At 37.7% G+C, this 21,569-nt stretch overlaps 1 protein-coding gene and 1 long non-coding RNA gene across 11 annotated transcripts in view; one reads left to right on the top strand and one right to left on the bottom strand.

The window, feature by feature from the left end:
* LOC130147083 (uncharacterized) overlaps positions 1–11,494 on the bottom strand; it is a 189,602-nt gene extending 178,108 nt beyond the window's left edge. For 7 of the 9 annotated variants that reach the window (XR_008821103.1, XR_008821104.1, XR_008821107.1 and 4 more), the window contains exons 1-3: positions 9,602–11,494; positions 8,882–8,988; positions 7,282–7,369 (exon numbers count right to left, since the gene is read on the bottom strand). This is a non-coding gene — a long non-coding RNA (uncharacterized LOC130147083). Of the gene's footprint in view, positions 1–217; positions 368–7,281; positions 7,370–8,881; positions 8,989–9,601 lie in introns of all 9 variants that reach the window. The other 2 variants (XR_008821102.1, XR_008821105.1) reach the window with 2 other exon arrangements.
* Positions 11,495–11,624: 130 nt separating this feature from the next.
* On the top strand, positions 11,625–19,473 carry RER1 (retention in endoplasmic reticulum sorting receptor 1). Of its 2 annotated transcripts, XM_056331296.1 has the most exons (8): positions 11,696–11,773; positions 14,333–14,412; positions 14,730–14,815; positions 15,368–15,472; positions 16,529–16,628; positions 17,124–17,202; positions 17,344–17,479; positions 18,371–19,473. In XM_056331296.1, the coding sequence occupies exons 3-8, from the start codon at positions 14,735–14,737 to the stop codon at positions 18,458–18,460; spliced, it is 591 nt and encodes a 196-aa protein (XP_056187271.1). In that variant the 5' UTR covers positions 11,696–11,773; positions 14,333–14,412; positions 14,730–14,734; the 3' UTR covers positions 18,461–19,473. The 2 variants fall into 2 exon arrangements, with proteins under 2 accessions (XP_056187270.1, XP_056187271.1); XM_056331295.1 differs by lacking the exon at positions 14,333–14,412 and having other exon boundaries at positions 11,625–11,773.
* Positions 19,474–21,569: the final 2,096 nt, after the last annotated feature.

Here is a 21,569-nt window from a genome sequence, read left to right as displayed (position 1 = left end):
AGTTAAGTTGGGTATCTGGCTTTTTGTGTGATAACAGCAGAGGTACCAAATGAAGTGCTACTATAATTCCAAAATATGTGTAAACCCAGTTGAAACTCCAGGTGGATTTAGCAGCTGAAGTTCTCGCACTTTGTTTACACCTTTAGCAATTACAGATGCAAGCTAGAAGATAAAAGCGAAGACAGGCCGTTCTTTGGAAATAGGCTTCTGATACTACCTGTGTTGGTCTATTCCTTCCATCACTTTAAGGCACAGGATGCTATCTTTGGCAGTTATCCCAATCGTAGCATTGTTCTCGGTAACTAATGTACACAAGCTTCAGGCTCCGCTGGCATTTTCACAATCTTGTCTGCCTAGTGGAAAAGACCTTTAAAATAGTAGTCAGCTAGTAATGCTCCTGAATGTACATAACTGGAAAAAACTCACCGTAATTGGAATTGTATCTAAATTATGTACTGAAATCATTAAGGCCTTCATCTTGCACTGTTGTACGTAAACATGCAATAGGATTCAGCTGTGTGTTGCTTCCTCCAAGGAAGGAAAAAGGACAGAGGATATAAAATATGCAACCTTTCTCAGTGGTTCATTATCACTACCTGTAAAGGCATTGTACTTGCCTTCAATCAATTTTGATGATTGCCTACTATTAATGTCACTCATTCTCTTAAGTAATTAAGCCACCTCTTTCTTAGATGTGTCTTTGTCTCTCCCTGGCACATTTCCTTGTCTAATCCTCTTTTCCAGATGGCATAAGGACGAGAGATAAGTGTTGCTAAAAGTTGCTTAGCAATGCAACACATGCAAGGTTTGGAAATGCTGACGTCCACATAAGCACTATCTATACATCACACATTTATGCAGAGAAACAAAGGCGTGAACAACCAGAGTGACATAGGGGCCTCCAGAAAAAGAGCTACCAGTTAGTACACAAACAAAGGGGAGCAGGAAATGGAGAAAAAGAAAAAGCTACAAGCTTCCAGTGATGGCTTGTATTATGCTGTGGCGTTTTTTTGTTTGTGTTTGATTTTGGTTTTAAACTAGACCAAGAAATCCTGCTTTAAACAAAACAAAATCCTTGAGTTTTAGTAAGGTCCTGTATTTTCTGTGATTCAGAGACATACAGTGCAGTAGACGCTGCAGTCTACTAACAGGGACCAGAACAGCAATAAAGAAGTTCATTAAGAACACTAACTGATGAAGGCAAAGTTGTTTATCATCAGCTAGGTATCAGCCACACAAATCTTCCTATGCTAAGAATCAGCAATAAGGAATTTATTCTGGTAACTGCATAATGTAGTTGTGGATTGATTCTAAAGTAAATGTGTTTATATGGAATTTATTAAAACCACAATTAAATGTTACGGGTAATAAATAAGAACATTTAGTACACGAACAGTAATAATTTCACAAGGTCATATTATCATATTAATTCATTTCTGCAATAGCCTACTTAAATAGGTTAGCATGACTCATTCTGTGTTTAAAAAACCTGAGATGTTAGGAATTTATTCATCATGGGTGACAACTTTGAAACAAGTAGTTCTAAGAAAACAACTAAACAGCAGTAAATTAACTACAGAAATTCACATGTAGCTTTACTTAGGGTAGTCTCTTTCTAAGCAAGACCTTCAAAGACTAATTTTGATGGATATAGATTTTGACAATTTTTATTCAGGAATGAACATTTTAAATGTTAGTTACCCCCAACACTGTGTAGCAGGGCAAGGTGTTCAAAGACATCTGTTTATGAATATAGAAAAAGATGTTGTAAATGCGTCATAAGTACTTACCACTTCTTTTTTAATTTCAGGAAGCAATTTTCAGTTAACTGATGAGGTTTCCATTTTTCAATTAGTGGCTATTGCACTTTTCATTGCAATTAATTCTGTTTATTTCAAATTCAAACTTGCCTGCCTCTATACTCAACTTGCCTACCTCTTAACAGTTTTTAAATCTTAACATGATTACCACATGCTCTAATTCAGGCTTTTATCAATCATTTTCATTATTTGGTTTCAACTATTCATCAAACTTATTTGCATGGACCTGATCCTAAACATCATGTTAAAACTACTTAACAGATTCGAATAATGACTGAATGCTTTCCGTTATAAAAATCTTTGGCATTATAGCATACAGCCTCACCTGACATTAATTTAGAAAGCATATCTATATTTAAATACACGGAGTTACTCCAGTATATCCTGGACTCCTTACCTGGCTGAATATGTTCAGATAGTTCATGCTACATGGCCTGGTTTTGGAACTTGGGAGAATCTATGTCTGTTCCAAGAACTATAACCTCAAATGTAAATCAGTTTATGTCAAGAGATACACAAGGTTTTATTTCCCCCTCAAACTGCAAAAAGTTTTAGCATACATATATGCAAAATACATAACATTTCAAGAAGTTATTGATACTCAAATAGTTTCAATAAAAGAAAATACACTGGCTTAATATACACAGAAGACAACTCTTCAATACTTTTGATCCTTTAATACAGAAATAAATATAAAAATATTATTATAATTTTAAATCAAGACATATTAGAGAATAATGTCTTGCTGACAGTTTTTATATAGGAGTGTGTGTGATCTGACAGACCACCTTATTCTCAAATCAGCATGAACTTCAGAATAAGACCAAAACCTTAAATTCCGCAGGTACATTAGCACCAATTTTAAACTCAAGATTCCTCAATCAGGTTTTTTATGGGTTTATTTCTGGTCTGACAGTTTTTATCAAAACCTTACTTTATCCTTCTCTGAAGGCCTTTCATTATCGTGTCTACTAAAGTGAAGGTTAACAAGGGAAGCCCTGATGATTTCTCTGTTATGCGGAGTCAAGAAAGCATTCAACAATGTTTCTCTTTAGCAAGACAGGTAGGCTACCAGAACACAAGATTTTCAACAAATCCTCAGTGTAAAGTGCTGTATACTATGAAAAAACCTAGATAAACTAGAAATAGTAGTTTGGTGGGGTTTTGGTTTTGTTTTGCTCCCCCCGCCCCCCATTACTGGTCTTTATTCTTACATGAAGACTGCTAATTACATCTTCCCACTTTCTTCTTGTCACATCTTATTATCAAGCATTAGAACTATGTACCAGCTAAAGATCACTAAAAAACACTCAAAAAGCAATTAATTATACAGATTATGCACTCAGAAACATGTTCAGCCCACTTCCAGGCCACTACTGGGACTCAGCTAACTTCTAAAAATTACTAGAGCTATGAGTGATGCATTAGTTAGTGGTCCTATCCACAAGCAATTAAAATAAGAGCACTCAACATTCTAGTGTGGAGGCTTTTCATGGCCTTTATATCAGCAATAGTTTTATATTTTTATATGGTTACTGTAATTGTAATTATAATCATAATCAAGATTTATTGTATCTTCGAATTTCATATTATCCACTAGTATGCAGTATAATTCTGAGCAACTGAAATTCCAGTGCCTTAAATAATTTACATCGGAACTGAAACTATGACTTTTCCAAAGAGGTAACTCAAATGGATTCGGGGGGAGGGGGGGCAGGGGAACAAAAGCCTGCAGGTGAAAAAGCCCATAAGGCTTGCCACCTGTTTAGTGTGGTTAACAGGTGTATCAAACAGCAGGCCTTCCTCTGGGAAAGAAGACAAACTACACACAGCCAAAACACACAAAGAAGTAGCAACAGGGACAGAATGGAACACAGCATCTGCTTACTGGGACTTACGCAGCTGCCAGAAATGAGAAATCACAGAAAGGAAACACTTTCATGAAGAAAATGAATGTTTTACCTCATTAACCTTTCACGTACATGTAGTTGTTTTCTTTCATTCTCAAATGTGTGCACATACAAATGCAGGAAAACCAGACAGGCCACCATAGCTCACTGGGTGGCTTATTTACTTAATTTTTTTTAAATCAGCAGCTTTCAGGGGCTTGGTTTTGTTATGCGTTCCCTAGTGTTCAGTTATAGTTTCTATCTTGCATCTCTTGACAACATTTTTACCCAATGTGAAACCAATTTTATAGTTAAGCAGTAGATAAATCAGAGTTGTTTGTTATTATTGGAGTCCTCTGTTGATATAATTATTGCTTGTTTACTGGACATTTAATCGACCTGAATCTCTGAAGGGTTACGAACTACAATATGCTATTAACTGACAGCATCCACTTACTAAAAATTTATCACTCACAAAAGATTGATCTAAAAATCTAGCCCTGACATCATTACAATCAAAACTAAAGAGGAAAAACAGACAAATTCAGCATTATTCAATCCATTCTATACCACATAGAAGCAATGCTAGAATACCCTAGAGCTCAAAATATTTGCCCATGTTCTTTTTATTCTAGCAGATTACTTCAGTATGTCCAAGGTACTTCTTCAGTAAAGGGGAAAAAAAAGTATCAGATTTTTTCAAAATCCCTACAGTTACACACAGTTTACAAGCATAAAACTATTTGTACAAGGTATGGGCACACTAACTGATCAGCAATAAAGTTTGATATTCACAGAGATATCTGCCTATCCAAAACAAACTCCAAAACTGCAGAAGTTAATGTAGACAAAGTGACAGAATTTCCAGATCCTTAATTTGAGTTTCTTAGTAGCTTGCCCTTTTTTGGGCACTGAACCAATTCTTACCATTTGTGTTATGACTGGGTTCCTGTCCCCTGTGCTGCCCATACATAAATCCTCTAATTAGTTTTCACATATTTCCTGTTTACTTCCATATTATGTAGGCTCATGTTTTGCTGGAACTGTGCCTTGAGTTTTGTCGGACTTCAGTGTATACTGATCTACTACCATATCTGTTGGGAACGTACTGGCACAAACAATGAATACTGTGCACAGAAACCCAGTGGTTAACTGGATCACATTGTTTTTTCAAGTCTTCATTGACAACAACAGATCATTAAAGCAGGTGGTAGATTCCACCAGTTACTTGTACTGCGTCAGGACTGGCTACTGAAAAAAACAAGCAGTATTGAAAATTCTATAACCATTCAGTTCATGATTATTATTCTCAAAGTATATTATTGTCAGCTTTCAAATCTGAAATGGAAGAAGTGACCAGGCACACTATCAATTTTGACAGAGAATGACAGAGCCACAGAAAACTTAAGATCTGAGGCAGCGTTTGGGGCAGAAAGATGGAAAGGAGAATAATACTTATTCTACCACCGCTCAGGGGAATGGCTCCACAAGCAGCATGCTCAGAGAGATTAAAACTGCAGAAACACACAACTAAATCATTCACCTGTAAGGTGGAGGTCACAGGTACTTAGACCCTTTCCAGAAGGCTGGTTACCCCTTTCATAATTCTATGGTAACAAGTTAAAGAACTGTTACCTATCATTTCGCCTGAAAAAAATGTATTTATATGCTTTTGTTGTTTCATGTTAAGTTATATAATTTGAAAGCAGTATGCTGGGTGAACACTTGCATTATGTGGTTGTCCTATTTTCTGCATAATATAAACACTCAATTGACAAGATACTGTTGTCAGTACTGTCAAGATTGTTTTTTTGGCCAAAGTATCTCCTCACTTTTGAGCACATATCCAGTGCAAACTTAAATATAGTACTAAATGCTTACAACCAGACAGAGGCAGACGAGGTACTGAGGAAGTGTAAGCCTGAAGAATTTACTAGTTCAGTCTCAAAACAGATGCTAGAGAGACACCCAGTGGCACAAAACTGTGTGTGCACCCATGCGCACACATCTATATGCATAAAATACCCTGTCTTCAATGTCTCACAAAGTGAGAAGCTATTATAACAACACCGTTTGTATTTAACAGTGTATAGGTTATAATGAAACAAATGCACAACAGCACTTGTACGTATTTTTGTCATCTGCTTCTTTATCTAACAAGTATTTATTATCTTGTCCTACTGATTTTAATTCCCAACTTTCCTATATTCATGGAACAATACATAAAGATTTTTAAACTGTATTCAATAATTAAGTTTAGATTAACAGATTTAACTAATATCTTTTAACGTATATTTAAAAGAAATCTGGGGGTGTTGACAGGTGCAAAATAAGAACCAAACCCTTAACTGAAAAGCCAACATATCTGCTTATGTATATATCAATAGCAGACCAAACCACAAGATACCTAAGTGCCTTATGATCTATTTTAACTACATAAACAGTATTCGGTAGACTTTTGGTTGTGATTTCATGTCCACAGGAAAAAATGTCAGTTGGCTAGAGAAAGGTAGTAAAGTTATATTGAATAGTCTTCCCTGTAATTTTTAGCTTCCCTGAAAACATACCATGAATTTCCACTAAACCTAGGGAGACCCCTTCTTTTCAACAACAAAGTAAACTGAATGAGGATCAAAGTCAGAAAGCAAAAGAGACTTAAACAATTAAACCAGTATTAAATTTCTGAACTTCGTTATACCTGGGTAATGAAATAGTTTATGTAGTGCCTGTTCCAATTCTTAATATGTATGCAACAATTAAAAGTTACTGTTTTCAAGTTCTGAAGTTACTACCAAAGCATAAAATGCCACTTCTTCAAAGGATATCTCTCTCCAAACACTTACCAGCGAAACGATGTCAAATAAAATTAAAAAATAAAAAAAAATCCCAAGACAAGCACAGATTAGACCTGACTTTGTTACTCAAAATTTCAGTAACAAGTTTCAGATATTCTTTTTTAACCCTCAAATACTGTGACTGCAATGACAGAACCCTGTTCTTGATTTGCAATGCAGTAATTCATTTACACGCTACAACATTTGGTCCTTATGTCCCAGGCCTCAAGGTCATCTCACTGAATTACTGGAAAATAATCTACACCACATCTTATCCTGCTGTTTAGTTCATACTGAAAATACATTCCCTGATCTTGCTACCTTGAAGTAGGTGTCAGTGAGTACGAGTATTTGTATGTGCTTATAAATACATACACATACATTTCCCTCCACCCCCAAATCACTATGTTTACTCCTGTTTTACAAATAAGGAATACTCCAAATAATAATCACAATAAAACTATCAGGAAGACTACATATCCAAGAAAAGTCAAACTGAAATTGAAGTTCAACTATATAAAAGACTATTATAATGTAGTAAAAAAAACCCTAAATAAATCAAATTTGAAATCTCCTGTCACTCAATTAAAAATGGGGACTAAATTTGTTAAATGAATTAACAGTACTAGTTCTAAACACAGGCCTTTCACTTTATCTGCCTGAAGCATCCTCTACCACGATCCTTTGAGCTTATTCAAACAAATCAGAACAGTTTCTCATGAGTCTTTTTTAAAATACCTCATATACTGTTCCAGCAGCACAAGGCAATATTCCATGACCTTGACACTCGTCTAGAATCCAGGCTCCTTCATAATTGTCCTCATTCCTAAAACAGTGAAAAACAAATAGGAAATTCTTAAAGGAAAACAGATTTGGTGACCTGGTACACCAGACTTTCAGAGAAAGTGAGCCAATAACAATAACCAGTGGCAGTCAAATCTTCTCCACACTCTTACAGTCCTTTCCCTGAACTTTAAGTGACCAGTGAAATGGTACAGTTCAGTTCTCTAAAAACAGCATTCCAACCCTTCCTCAGGGAGAAAGGGAATTATAGACCCCGCAACAAGCTGCAAATTAAAATCTTGTTTATTCATTCATTCATTGTGAGCCTGACCATTTCTGGTAAGTACTCAGCAACTTTTCAGTCAGAGCCTTCTGAATTTATTTCCAAATTACAGACGGCTTAAGTTAGCAGAATGTTATCTACCTTCAATAAAATCACAGTCATGGGTACTATGCACAGTAAACTCCAAACATGAGGAAACATCAACAAATAAATAATACCACCAAACCCCATGCGCATAGTTTTTATACAGGATGAATGTCTACAGTAAAACCAGAACAGGAAACTGACTGCATGCACAATGAAACTGGTGCTCCAAAGATCTTACTATTCAGTGCTACTGCAAGCACTAGCACCACTGAGTAACCTGACTCCAGTGCAAATACCACAACATGGAGCTTGACAGGGATACTACTACATTGGTTACATTTGAGTCAATTAAGAAATTCTTTACAAACCTGAGTAACTGTACCTAAACTCTGTCATAAATACATGCAAGATCCCAATTGTTTCAGTCCTGCTAGACTGACTCCGAACGAAAACCAGAACAGTATTACTTCAACATTCAGGAGCCCTCAAAAACTCATTTCAGTTGTTTCCAAGGCTGTAGCCAATCAATGCACATAGGCTGTTAAGAGTATCAAATTCTCATATGATGCAAATGTTACAAATTCAGTCAACCAAGCCGTACCATATTTGTATCTGGCCAAAGTATGGGAGTCCTAGAATTCACCTGTACCCTTTTTCATTTAAGCATAATTTAAAATGTACTTACTTCCTCAATATGAAAAAGTGACTAGAAGTAAAGAAAGCTGGACATAAAATGTTTCCTGATTAACAATTCATTCTGTTTGAAAACTAATAAGGCAACCGTTCCATTTCCCATGCTATGTTACTAAACTATTCGTACAATCGCAGCAGTGCCAGCTGTTTTCTGCATCTTAACATCAGTATGGCCTTTTTGTTTGTAGATTATAGCCTAGCCAGTAACAGTTTTTTTCCCCATCTCTAAATTTCACTAAACATTACTATTTCTAAATACTTACTCAAACATAACTCAGCATTTTATAGCTTATTTTTGAAGCAGAAACTAATTCTCACAGATTAAGTCAACATAAAGTGAGAACAAGAGCTTAGTTTCCCAGCTTTCAGTAAACCAAAGCCATCTTTGAAAAATGAAATCATTAAATAATTGTATTTATGCAGCTTAAACAGGCCTGTTCAGTCTTGACAGAGCAAATTTTAAACAGAGCTTACTCAAAGAGTCTAATTTACCTTCTCTCATTCCACAGAACTCTCCTTTGTATTTCCCACCATCTTTATGTTTCAAGACTTCATGCGTGGAGCTTTCCAAACACAAACTGACCAGAAATAAGTGTTCCCTTGAACCAAATAGATGAGAAAGTTAAACACAGAAATAAACATATTTGAAGTTCACCAATAAGTGGTATTTCACTTGTAAAGCACAAATAGAAGACATTCTAAAGCCTGTAAGTTTGTAATTAACAACTACTTTTTTATTATTGCTGTCTATTGAAGACTACAAACGTGCTCATTCAGTCTTTATTTTAATAAACTAATGAATCATAATCCTCCTGGTCTTTAAAAAGACAGTGATTTGTTAAAAAGAAAAGATTTATTCTGTGTTCTTTTATGGTTAAGGAACATACAGAGGTAGTACTTGAATTTCGTAGTCACCCTAACAGCTTTTTGATGGCATGTACTCATTCAAATCTTCTGTGTCAAAGCCTGAAAAACTTAGCACTAGAAGTACTGTAATGTGAATGTCCTGATGTATGTGAACTTAGAACGACACACAACTATTTTTCTGTCAAGTATTTACCCTTTTTTCTGTGATACACTGTATTTCAGGTGGTCACTCTTTATTTTCTGTCAGCCTTACAGATTGTTGACTAAAGGGCTTAGGTGAAGTCACTGACTTAGCTGTACAGGAATAAAGAGAAAGAGGAAAAATTATTTTCTGGAGCAACTTACTGGGACAGATCTTTAATCGAAGAACTTCTTTCTGCTCAGGATGTTAGAAGAGAGTGAATTCACTGAAACGTTCCCCTGGCAAATCATGCATGAGACACCTCTCCATAAGGGATTGTTTATTCAAATTCTTTAAATCCTTTAACATCTTTGGCTTGATCTTGTGAAGCACTTCACATGAGCACAACTCTGCATATATGAGCATCTTTGAAGGACTGAGACTGTTATAAAAAATTGGTGATACATGTTTCTGGTTTCTACCATTAATGCATTTGATTAACTTTCTGAGATGACTGAAGGTTAACCCAGAGAGGGCAACAAGAAAATATGAAAACTATAACTCTTCAATAAATATCATGGAAGTCTGACAACTTGGACTAAACCAGTCTGGCTGCTTATGATATGTATTTATATATCAAAAGGGGATATGGATATTATTTTTTAAAGGAATGTAATAGTTACAGGATCACCTGTTCATGTCCAGTATTGAAATCCATTCCCTATGATTTCTCCTTTGACAAACTTGCCCCCATAGTAACTTCCATCTTTAGTAACAGCTTGTCCTGTCCTAGAAAATAAAACAATACTTCCAAACTGTTTCAACAAACATCCCCCTTTTTTCAAGTTTTCTCCTTTATATGATTAAATTTATATCTATATTGTTAGCACCTTCACATGCTTCAGACCCTTCTCAAGCCTTACTATCTTTCTGTCTAAACATTTACCCTAACTGAAGGTATTTACCAGGCAGAAATCCTAAATCCATTAAATCAAGGTTTTCCCTATTGGCTCTAATAGAACAGACTGGAATCACAGCTATTAAAGCCTTTGAAGTCAAGGATTTGACATCCAAGCAGTCTGCAAGTTCTATAGCTATGGAAGTTCTACACGTAATGATTATTCACTGTACGATGTGAAAAGAGGGGATCTATTTGCCTTGTTGTTCTGTCTTGTAGCGTGCAAAAGGTTTAAAAACTACAAGTGAGCCTATTTTAAAAAAAGCCAACAACCACCAACCAAAACCAAACAACACACAAGCAAAAAAAAAAAAAACCTAAAAGGATTGTTGCAAGCTAAATCCATTTCTGCTCCTCAGCTCAGGGCCCAGAATATCCCCAATAGGTCCCAATTCCCCTGACAAGACCCGCCTGAGGCCGCTGCACTCACACTGCCCATTGCATTAAGACAACGGAAATTATTTGAACAATACAAAAAGACTAGATCAAATATCGAATAAATACAAAAATGCTGATTTTACATGAGGATACCGATTTTAAAGTTTCAGTATAGACAACGTTTATGTGAAGATAAATGTATTACTGTGCTTACTGTTTATATTCACATTACATTGTAACGGGAACCCAGGCTTTTAAGTATCTACGGGTCATTTAAGTGTTACAGGCCACACAGAAACAGCCAGAAAACAAAGCGTTTGTGACAGGCCACCTTTGCGTAAAACGAAAACGCTAGCATGGAAAATAAAGCAATCCCGTAAGAGGAAAAGCGCTTGTATTTACATCGGCTTAAACACAGGAGCGCGGGCTCGGCCTCTCCTCAGCTTAACGAGAACGGGCTCGGCGCTGGTGGGGGGCGGCCTGAGGCGGCGCGGCCGCGGGGGAGGCTCGCTGCCACACGCACCGCGGGCCCAGGCGGGAAAGGAACACAGCAGGGGCCCAGCTCGCCGAGCCCGGGCCCGCCCGCCCTGGCCGCCCCCCCGCCATTCCCCTCACGGCCTGGGCCGCCGCCACCGGCTGCACGGCAGCAAGGCTGCACCTGCGCCACCCGCCGCGCCCCGCCCCGCCACCGGCCGCGCAGAGCAGGTCCCCGCTGGCTGCAGGCCGCCGGCAGGCCTGAGGGAACGCTCCCTCCGCCGCACCTGCCCCTGCCCCCGCCCCGAGCACGGTAAGGTATGGTATGGCATGGCATGGCATGGCATGGCATGGCATGGCATGGCATGGCATGGCATGGCATGGCATGGCATGGCATGGCATGGCATGGCGCGGCGCGGCGCGGCACTGCCCGGCCCGCCCTCACACGCACCGCCGCCTGCCTCCCCCCGCCCCTCCCGGCCCGGAAGCAGAAGCGGCTCCCGCCCCCTCCCCGCCGGTGGCGCCATATTGGGTTTGTGGAAGCGGGGGGAGGGGGAGCGGAAGGAAGGGCCCGGCTTGGCCGCCTGTGAGTAGCTGCTGCCCCGCGCCGGCGCCTGCGGCCCGGCCGGAGCCCGGGGCTGGAGGGGTGGGAGCAGGTGTCAGCCCCGGGGCGGGAGGCTCCCCCGAGCGAGGGGTCCCTCCGGCAGCGCGGGGGCTCCGGCGCGCTGGGTGCCCACCGCCGCGGCCTAGGCGCTGCTGCGGGCCGTGCCGCCGCCGGGCCGGCCGGCCGGGGGCTCGCGTCCCTCTCGTCACGGCGCCGCTCCCGGGCGCTCCTCACCTCAGGGCGCCCCGCTGCCGCCGCGGGGGCCGCTCCCGGGCTGCGCTCCTAGGCTCCGCGCCGGCCTTGCGCGCTCCGGGGCCGCGGGGGGCCCGGCCCGGCCGCAGCGCACCCCCTGTCCGGGTGAGGGCGGGCAGCGCCGGGCCCGCAGCCCGTGGGGCTGCCGTAAGCCTCTGACGCCCAGGGTGCTGCTGCAACGCAGGACATTAAAACTGCTGCTTTATTTTTTAGCCTTTTTTTTAGCGTTAAAACCCCCCTAGTTTGCACAACCAGTGAGCTGTTCTCCTGTGGTTGTCCATGCACCGTTACAAATAAATCACTTGAGTGTGTTGCTCTCTCTTCAAAGATGTTTCCTCTACACGATAAGGCAACTTGGATGAGCAGGAATGTGTTTTTGCTGGTTATCTGCTTCATTTGGATTCTAATTTAGTGATGGAACGATCAGGGAGTTGTCTGAGAACTCTGTGCCTCTCTGTACCTGGTGATGGAGGGAGGAGTTAAAGGCCTTTGCTGCCCCAGGTCCTGTCATTTTTAAGAACCAGCTGTGCACTGGTATTTGCACTGATATTACCATAACAGTCGTGGTACAAAGCATAATTGTTGAAGGTCATGCATTTGCCTGCTTGGTATGGTTGAGTTTTAGTAGCAGTCTGTATACTGCTAGTAGCAAACCAGTTGTTTGTTATGTTAATCCTTGTATATCTTTCTGATTATGGGCTTTACTGAAGTGGCTAAAGGGTTATAACTTGTGCTGAAGAGTAAAACCTTACATTATGTTGTGAAAGGATTGCTAGTGAGATCTGACTTGTCTTCACTGTAAACTATTTGCAAAGCAATGCCTAAGATTGCTTTTCTTGATAATTGTCTAGTTACAGGTGCTCTTTCAGAAAAGTTTTAATGTGACAAGAAATATTAACTTAAATTCTAAACTATGTCATGTGTTATACATCAGTCTACGCTACTTAAACAGAGCCAGTGAGAGGGTTTTTTTCAGTAAAGCAGTGTTGGCTGTATTTCTTGGTCTGCTGTGGAAGAACTGTGTGTATGATTAACGGTCATACATAATCACAAATGCCTACTCCATCATAAAGCCATCAGTAGCTTTACATACATGATTCTTCACTTGATCTGCATAGGCTCACGTTTACAAGATTATAAGGTTAGGTCTGCTTATTGCTTCTATTTGCTACAGATGTATCTGTAAAATTAATTTTGAGAATATGAGTTTTTATGATTGTGATCTTTATAGAATGGCTCTCTGACCTGAATGGCTATCTTTTTGTTATGACTTTATACTTCAGGACATTTTAAAACAACTCGGAACAAAGCATGAAGTTATGCTCAGCTAATAATGCTGAGTAATTTCTTTCTTCTGCAGTGCAGTGAATGGGAAGAATAGTAATTCTTCCTTTTGCCTGTAAAGAAGTAGGCTATATTGTATGAATTTCTATTACATTTTTTTTCTTTTTAGCTATAGCTTGAATTCAAGTGGACTGCAGCTCCTGAAGCCTCATAATGATTCCATTTCTCTTTTCAAGTCTAACAGGACTCCTTTTTTCTACTTGCTGATTACTCCAGAAGATTTAAATTTCAGATATTTACTGCAAAAATACACAGCTTTAAGGTTCTGTGCCTCCCTAGATTGTCCTTGGTCTCAAATTATTTTTTGCAGCAGTCACTGTATTGCACCTTCTAAGAGAATTTACATTTTTCTGATTTAGTAAATGTTTCATATATCTTTATTATCCTTTGAGGCTCTTGAGATATTTATATGGGGCTGAAAGTACTCCCACTATCCCAGGGTTATGTAGTCCCACCCACAGATGAGGACTCCAGGAAGTAGCGTCAGGGATTGCTGCTGGTGATGTGGCAAAAATGTTTCTGTTTAGAATCCATTTTATTTTGTTTGTTTTATATCTTGAAGTGAACTGTAAAACTTAGTTGAGCTTAACTGAAAAGAAAAATAAAGATCTTAAATTGGTAGCAGAATCATGTACTAGAAAATAATGTCCTTGGTTAATTTTTTTAACTGAGTTCAGGATATTGGCCCTCTTACTGTACAGTTTTGCTCATGCACAAAACTTTTCTGTGACTGCTCTTCGTGTTCAAGAGATAGATAAACTCAATGAGTAATTCTAGTAGTGGGCAGGGATTTAGTTTAGGTACTTATGGTAGAGTTTTTTGACTGTAACCACTGGTGGACCGAGTTTTGAATTTAAACTTCCTCACTGTCAAGTTGCTTAGTATTTAAAAATCTTAACCAGCTTTTTAAAAAAGATTTATTTTGGCTTTGTTCTTTGCCTTTAGAAACTGAGGTGACAGGAGGGTGGTGCTGCAGTTCATATCTCAATGCTTAGATGTTATAAGTCAGCTCCTGCCTTATCAAGGTGAAGATATCTAACAAGGCTTATTCCTGCACTTTTGTATAGACTTTTTTTCCCCTCCCTAAAATTGATTGGATCTTCTCTTGCCTTTGTAAAATATCCTGTTCTTTGCTTTCTTGACAGTATCTGTTACAAATTAATTTATTTTGGATTAAATGTCCTCTTTTTAAGAATACTTGATTAAATATAATTTGGATCAAACAGGGCTATCCAAAAGAGTATCATCTCCAAATGCTGGTTCAGATAACGTACAGTAAAGGTTCTCTGAGCTTAGGTTTTTGTTTTAAATGTTACCTATGTATCATATTTTGTTTCCACAGCAACCATGTCAGAAGGGGACAGTATTGGTGAGTCTGTGCATGGAAAGCCTTCTGTGGTCTATAGATTTTTCTCAAGACTCGGACAGGTTGGTTTTCTGCAGGGTTTTTCTGACTCCATTAGAAATAGGTCTCAGTGCAACTTCCTAAACTCATTACTTTTTTGATAAGTTGTTGAAATACTACAATCTGTACAAAAGATTTCTTTTGAAGCCTTTAAAAAATAGATAACAGATGTTATAATACATAGCTTAATGGAATATTTATTAGACATATATGTGGCATTGGGAAGTGAAAATACGTTGGTATTGTCAAAAATGAGGAGTGACTTCAGATTTCATGTCATTCATCTGAAGGAAAGGAAACTTACGTAGAATATTGAAAAATAAAATTGCTTTATGATGCCCCAGGCATTAGGAGATTATTTCTTTTTGCCTTTGTAAAAATACGGAACTTTTCAAATGCTTTTAAGTATGTTTGTTTAAATCAGTTTATTTGTAATAAAGAATACAAATGTTTCACGTTGCTCACCTTCCCAAAATACTCTTCACAAATGCTTACTATTTCTAATGCTACTTTGTAATAAACTATTCATTGTGCATCATGTATTTTACAGATGTACACTTTATATTTCTTCCTAGATCTACCAGTCCTGGTTAGACAAATCTACTCCATATACTGCAGTGCGATGGATCGTAACTTTGGGTCTGAGTTTTATCTACATGATTAGAGTTTATTTACTGCAGGTAAGAAAACTGGATTTACTGCTAAAGTAGCTTTAGATATCATTACTGTTCCATTTTCTGTGTAAGAGTGTTTTTGAAGTATGGTATTACTTTGGAATTTCATACAGTATCATTTAGCACACAGTAGATGGTAAATTAAGATAGTCTGAAGAAAGAGCACATCTTGTTGGTGTTAAACTTACTGCTTCAGAATGGAGAATGAATGAATTCAAAGTTCTGTTGCAGTTAGGTTTTTACTTTAATACTAAAGCTGTGTAACAGCATTTTTGGGAGCCAGTGGTTACCTGCTGTCACGCAAACATAATGAATTGCTTTTTCAGCATTTTTATCACTGCAGGCCAGCAGCAGACTGTTTCTCCACTAATCGGATGTCTCTAGTTCATGCCAGTCTTCAGTTAAGAACGGTTAAGGTTACAGATTGAATGTGAAAGCTGTACAGGTGGTAGTGGTAGGAACATTTAACAGACTGAAGCCTGCAAAGATGACTGAAAAAAGTGATGGTTTTATATTGTTTACTACCTTTATGCTGCTTTTATATGTAGAGACCTTGAACATACCGACTGGATGCCTGAGAAAAGCTTTCATATTAAATCCATCAATACATGAGAGATTTGTGCTCCTGTAGTGTTCTAAGGCTTGTTTTGATTGATGTATTAGGCTTACAGTAGGATACCATAAAAAAAATAAAATTAAACTCTATTAGCCTTTTCAAGCTACATGTTTTCCATCTTGCTTATTTGTATTTCAGTAAGTTTAGTCCGTAATTAGGTAGCTTTAAATGAGAACTGTTACATATGTTATCTGTCAGTACATAAATAAATAGATTAGTAAAGGTGACTTCATCTTTTCATAGAGTCAGAATGCTTATTTTATACAGCAAGAATCTTTAGTGGTGTTTTTTTAACAAGTCCAGAAAACTTTTCATGTTAATGTGAGGATGTAGAAGAGCACTTCTCAAGGAAGCAAAAAGGTGGTTTAATCTTGTTGAAAAATTAGTACCTTGAAATGGTTTTCAAGAAGACTTAAATGTTGGCTCTTTTTTCTTCTCTGCTTCAGGGTTGGTACATTGTGACATATGCCTTGGGAATCTACCATCTAAATCTCTTTATAGCTTTCTTGTCGCCAAAGGTAGACCCCTCTTTAATGGAAGATTCAGGTATGGTGACTAGTTTATTTTGTGATAATTTTGAACTTGGTTAAACTTCCAGGGTTTTTTTGTCTGATACAGTAGTGTGAAGATGTGCAATTTTAGCATGACATTGTATTTTTAGACTTGCAAAAAATCTTTACAATGTGACATCAGGAATTACTATAAAATTTGTTGGGTTTTATTTCAGGACTTGGAACACATTCCATATTGTATTAGTTTTATATGTTTTTGAAAGGTTCGTGTGACTTAAGTTCTCCTCATAGTAACTCAAGCAACTTGGCATTCATTTCTGTTACCTATTTTCTCTTGGGAAATCAATGTCAAGTTATAATATAACAGCCACTGTGACTGGAATCTATGTATAACAGTGAAAAGTTTTCCTTTTTTTTTTTTTTTTTTTTTAAAGATAAAAAGTAAAAAAAACCTTGGAGTCCAAACAGTGTGGAAAATTAGTGTGAGGGGGTTTGTGGTTTGGGTTTTTTTTTCCCCTCTTTTTTTCAGATGATGGTCCTTCCTTACCTACAAGGCAAAATGAAGAATTTCGGCCTTTCATTAGGAGGCTTCCAGAGTTTAAATTCTGGTGAGTGGATCAGTCAGCCTGTGCTCTGTTTTTAAATATATTTTATATTTATATATTTGTTATATATTTAAAAATATAAATATCTGCATCAAATTATTGGTAGCTGGGGTTGAAGGATTAATTTTTAGTATTATTTTTAAGGCACTCTGCCACTAAAGGAATCCTGGTTGCTATGGCATGTACATTCTTTGAGGCTTTCAACGTTCCTGTTTTTTGGCCAATCCTTGTGATGTACTTCATTATGCTATTTTGTATCACTATGAAGAGGCAAATCAAGGTAAGTTGCCAAGAACAGACAGTAGCATTTTTGATGTCAGAACTTACAGTATTGTTCCAAACTGGCCATCCGGTTGAGCACTTCAGAGGTATTAAATATATTGCACACAGCTCTTTTACTAGAGGATCTTGAACAACTAATACTTGAACATTAGTTCAAGAGTTGCTTATTTGCAACTCTTGAACAAATTTGAGCAAATATTGACAGTGGGAAACAAAAATAGGTGGCGGAAGAAGCCATCATACACTGCATCACAAAATTTTATGCTTGCTTTCAAAAGGTTTTGATCTTAGAATTCAATAGCTGGTTTTTATGCAGGGATGAGTCTTGTAATTTCTCATCCACTTCCTTTCTTAACTATGGCTGTTTTTAATGAAGAGGTCTTGTAGGATCTCTGATGGGTGAAAAGGGAAGTTCTGACAAGTTGGTGTGAGAAAGTAGATGGAGAGAAGGGGAAGAAGAGCATAGCCGAGTCATTCAGACCATTTTTAACAAATTACTTAGGGCTTGTTGGCATTTTACAAAGAGAACCAATTTTTTTTCCCCAGACTTTCAGAATTTTGGATAAGTACTGTTATTCAAAGTTGTAAATGAAAGATATGAGGGTAGTAAAGAATTAATACCTCTATGCTCTCTCCGGTTTCCTGTGATCCCCCAACCAGTAATCTTCACCGTATTGTGCAAGTTGTTGGGTATACCCAAACTGGAGATTTGTAAGATTGGGCGCATACTCCTGTTTACATGTAAACTGATGTATAATTAGGTATTTCATTACGTTTACAATACTGAAGAACTGTCTTTCTAGAGGATTCTGTAATTTACAATCTGTATTATAAAACACTTGTAAATATTATGTTTCTTGCCTCAAAAATGGATCTTTTCTCTTTACAGCACATGATAAAATACAGATATATACCCTTCACACATGGCAAGAGGAAATACAAAGGGAAGGATGATGTGGGAAAGACCTTTGCTAGCTAGAAGATGCAATCAACCTGTTGACCAATTCTACTTCTAACTAAAGGAACGATTTTGAGCCATTGTAACAATGCCTTTTTTCTTCATAAAAACGATTAACAAGAGTGGTGACAAAGCAGTTGAATTTTCATTTTAAGAGGATCTTGCTATTTTTATCTGAAATATCAGTTTCTTGAAGAAACTGGCATTCTAACCAAATTGCATTGAGTTTATTATCTTTTGTAAGAAGTTGGAGAAACTTTGGATAATCCCATGGATTTGGGATTATGCATTTCTTTCAAGGTCCATTGCACTGGGGAGATTAATGGCTTAGTTGGATATTTTTACATGGTTATCCTGCTCAGTATCACCCTGAAGTGCTGTGCACGTATGTGGAGGAAAAATGTCAGATGGCACACATGATGCTGTTTTCTGCTTCATGGCCATGTGCTATTTTCATAGAAAAATTCAGTAGATCTAAATAGATGCAGAACTTAAGCCAGTTTCGTAAATGCATGGTATTACTGAATTATAACCAAACAAATATAGATAGAAATAAGAAATCTACTAAATTGTGGGTTTTGCACTAGGGAAAAAATACTCATATAGCTTCTAAAGTTACTCATTTGTGTTGGGTTTTAATGCCAGTTTCACCATTACATCTCCTAGCAGATGCTAAAATCGGGCTTTTTCATGATGACTCAAAATTTTGTTCAGACTCTATCGCAACTTCCTTTAAGGACCTGAAATTATAAAAATATATATTTTAATTGTTGTTAGTTGGAGCTTTCTTCATTATTAAGGGTTTTTTTTTATTAATTTAAGATGTGCAGTCCTTTCAGAATATGCCCGAACTGGCCACAGCAGAGAAACTGTGTGGGTTTTAACACAACTTTTCATTTTCTATGGGGAAAAATAAAAAAAAAAAAAATCAGAGATAAATGACCTGCATGTAAAGTTTTTCATGTGATACAACTGCAGTTTTATTAAGTGACTTTTTAATTCCAAAGTTTATTAAAAGACAGTGTCCCCCTTTACTTGTTCTCTATCTTTATATACATACATTGATCTAACAGTATTTATGACTCCTTTTCAGTAATGGTTACCCTCGATTTATCTCCATGCAATGCCTTTTTCAACTCTTCAGGGAGCATTCAGTTGCAGAAAGTAGGAAAAGATTAGCTCTTTGAAGATTCTGAATGGAGGATAGTGGCAGCTTCAGCAAACACCTAACTGGAAAATGTATGTAGGAACCCTTTCATCTGATTTTGTCAAATGAAGTCATTATGGAGCTCTGGAATTCAGCCTCCAGTAATCCTAGGAAGATGACAGGTAGTTTTAGTTCACATTGAATTGTTGTTTTTTTGCTTGTTTGCATGTTTGTTTTATTAGCAAGTGTGGAAACTAGTAATGTCAAATTCTAAATTATGGAAACAGAGTGTCCAGAAAAGGCCTTGTAAAAGTACCAGTCATGGATGCTTGCAGTTTTGTTGTGTAAAATTCTGAAAGCTCTGACTTGGAGAAGCTGTCTTCAGGTTTGCTGGAGTTTCTGAATGCAAATCAGGGAGGCAAATATCATGTTTATAATAGTTATTTTTATTAAAACTAGCAGCTGGGATGACTCCTAAACAAGAGAGTGTTAACAATGTCCACTGCAAATCAGGCATTTTTACCTCCTTTTAATTTCAGACTTTAGTGGCAACTTGAAATTAATGCTTTTTCATTCTTAGGTAGGCATAGATGCTCCACATTGAGTGGGATTACCAGTTTTCCAAGAGGGAATGTAGATGGTGTTGGGACACCAGTACAGTTCCCTAGCTGACTCTTGGTGTGCAACGGCCAGAAAAGTTTGATGGCATTTTGTTAAACTTTGCTCTATTTTTATCACTTTCAAGTGCTAAAAATAAATTACCCCTGTAGAATGCATGAAAAACTTGACTTGGCAACTTCACAGATACTTCCCAGTGATTGATTGCTTCCTGTTTGTTTTTACATGCAACTAAATGTTTTTCCTTACTGTTTTCTTAGTAAGGAATCAGACAGTGATTTCCTTAGGTAGTCATGGTTTGATTCATGGACCGTTCTTCTTCCACTGTTGCCTTGACTGTTAAATAGCTGAGGGATGCCTGAAAGTTTTCTGGTATAAGAAAGGGATGGTATTGCAGTTCTGAAAACCACTTTTGTACTGTAATGATGAAGTGTTTGCATAGTTACCAGCAACTACTTTTTACTCCATTCATAGATACGATGAAAATTTAAAACTAATTTTGTTGGGCTTTTTATGATAATGCTTGAAGATGTAATTGTTAACTACTAACCGGGATCTTTGCAGTACAAATAACTATCTTAATTTAAGTGCTCTTACTGTAGCACACCTCCCCCCACTGCCACCCCAAGTCCATATTCAGTGCCATTTGTGAAAGATTTATTGAAACTGTAATTCATGATCCCCAGAGTGGATCATCTGGCATTTTCTTCCCATCTGTATTTAAATAATATGAATTAATTAATCTTGTACATTTTTTATCATGCAAGAATGACAAGGTATGTTAACAATTAACAACCTTCTTTTTCCCTGCTGCTCCAAATGCTCGTATAACTGAAGTAATAATAACTTCTGGGAATAAACCTTGATGAGGTGATGCTGCTGAATCCCTCCTCCTTTATACTCTTAAAATATTGGCTTAACTATAAACAACTCTTATTCCCATAAAGAGTGTAGGGGGTCTTGTGGCTGAAGTCAGGTTCTTCCCTGTCTGTCTTAAGACTGTAGAAAATGTCAAACAGGTAAAACTTATGCTGTGTTATAAAACTAACACTTTTTAAAGTTGAGCTTAGGTTTTATCAGTATACATACTAGAGCTTTTTTGAAATAATGCTTGTTACGTTGCTGTAGTCTAAATGTCTAGAATACTTGATGAAAAGTCTTGATATCTAATAGTGATAGAAGAGTTTTGAGTTTGGAAGCTGAATGTTAATTGATCAGTGTGCAAAGTAGTCCGCATTACTATGGGTTTGCATTTGTTGCTTCTGTTGATCTAAGGGAAATTCAGTTTGTCAAATCAAGGAAACCTGCTTTATTGTTAACCTTGTTACGAAAACAGTGGTACATAACATAGGTTTATCATCCCAA

The sequence above is a fragment of the Falco biarmicus genome, chromosome 3, assembly GCF_023638135.1.
Source record: "Falco biarmicus isolate bFalBia1 chromosome 3, bFalBia1.pri, whole genome shotgun sequence".
Classification (NCBI taxonomy): Eukaryota; Metazoa; Chordata; class Aves; order Falconiformes; family Falconidae; genus Falco; species Falco biarmicus.
The sequence above is the reverse complement of the archived record's forward strand: the minus strand, read 5'-3'. Positions and strand labels throughout refer to the sequence as shown.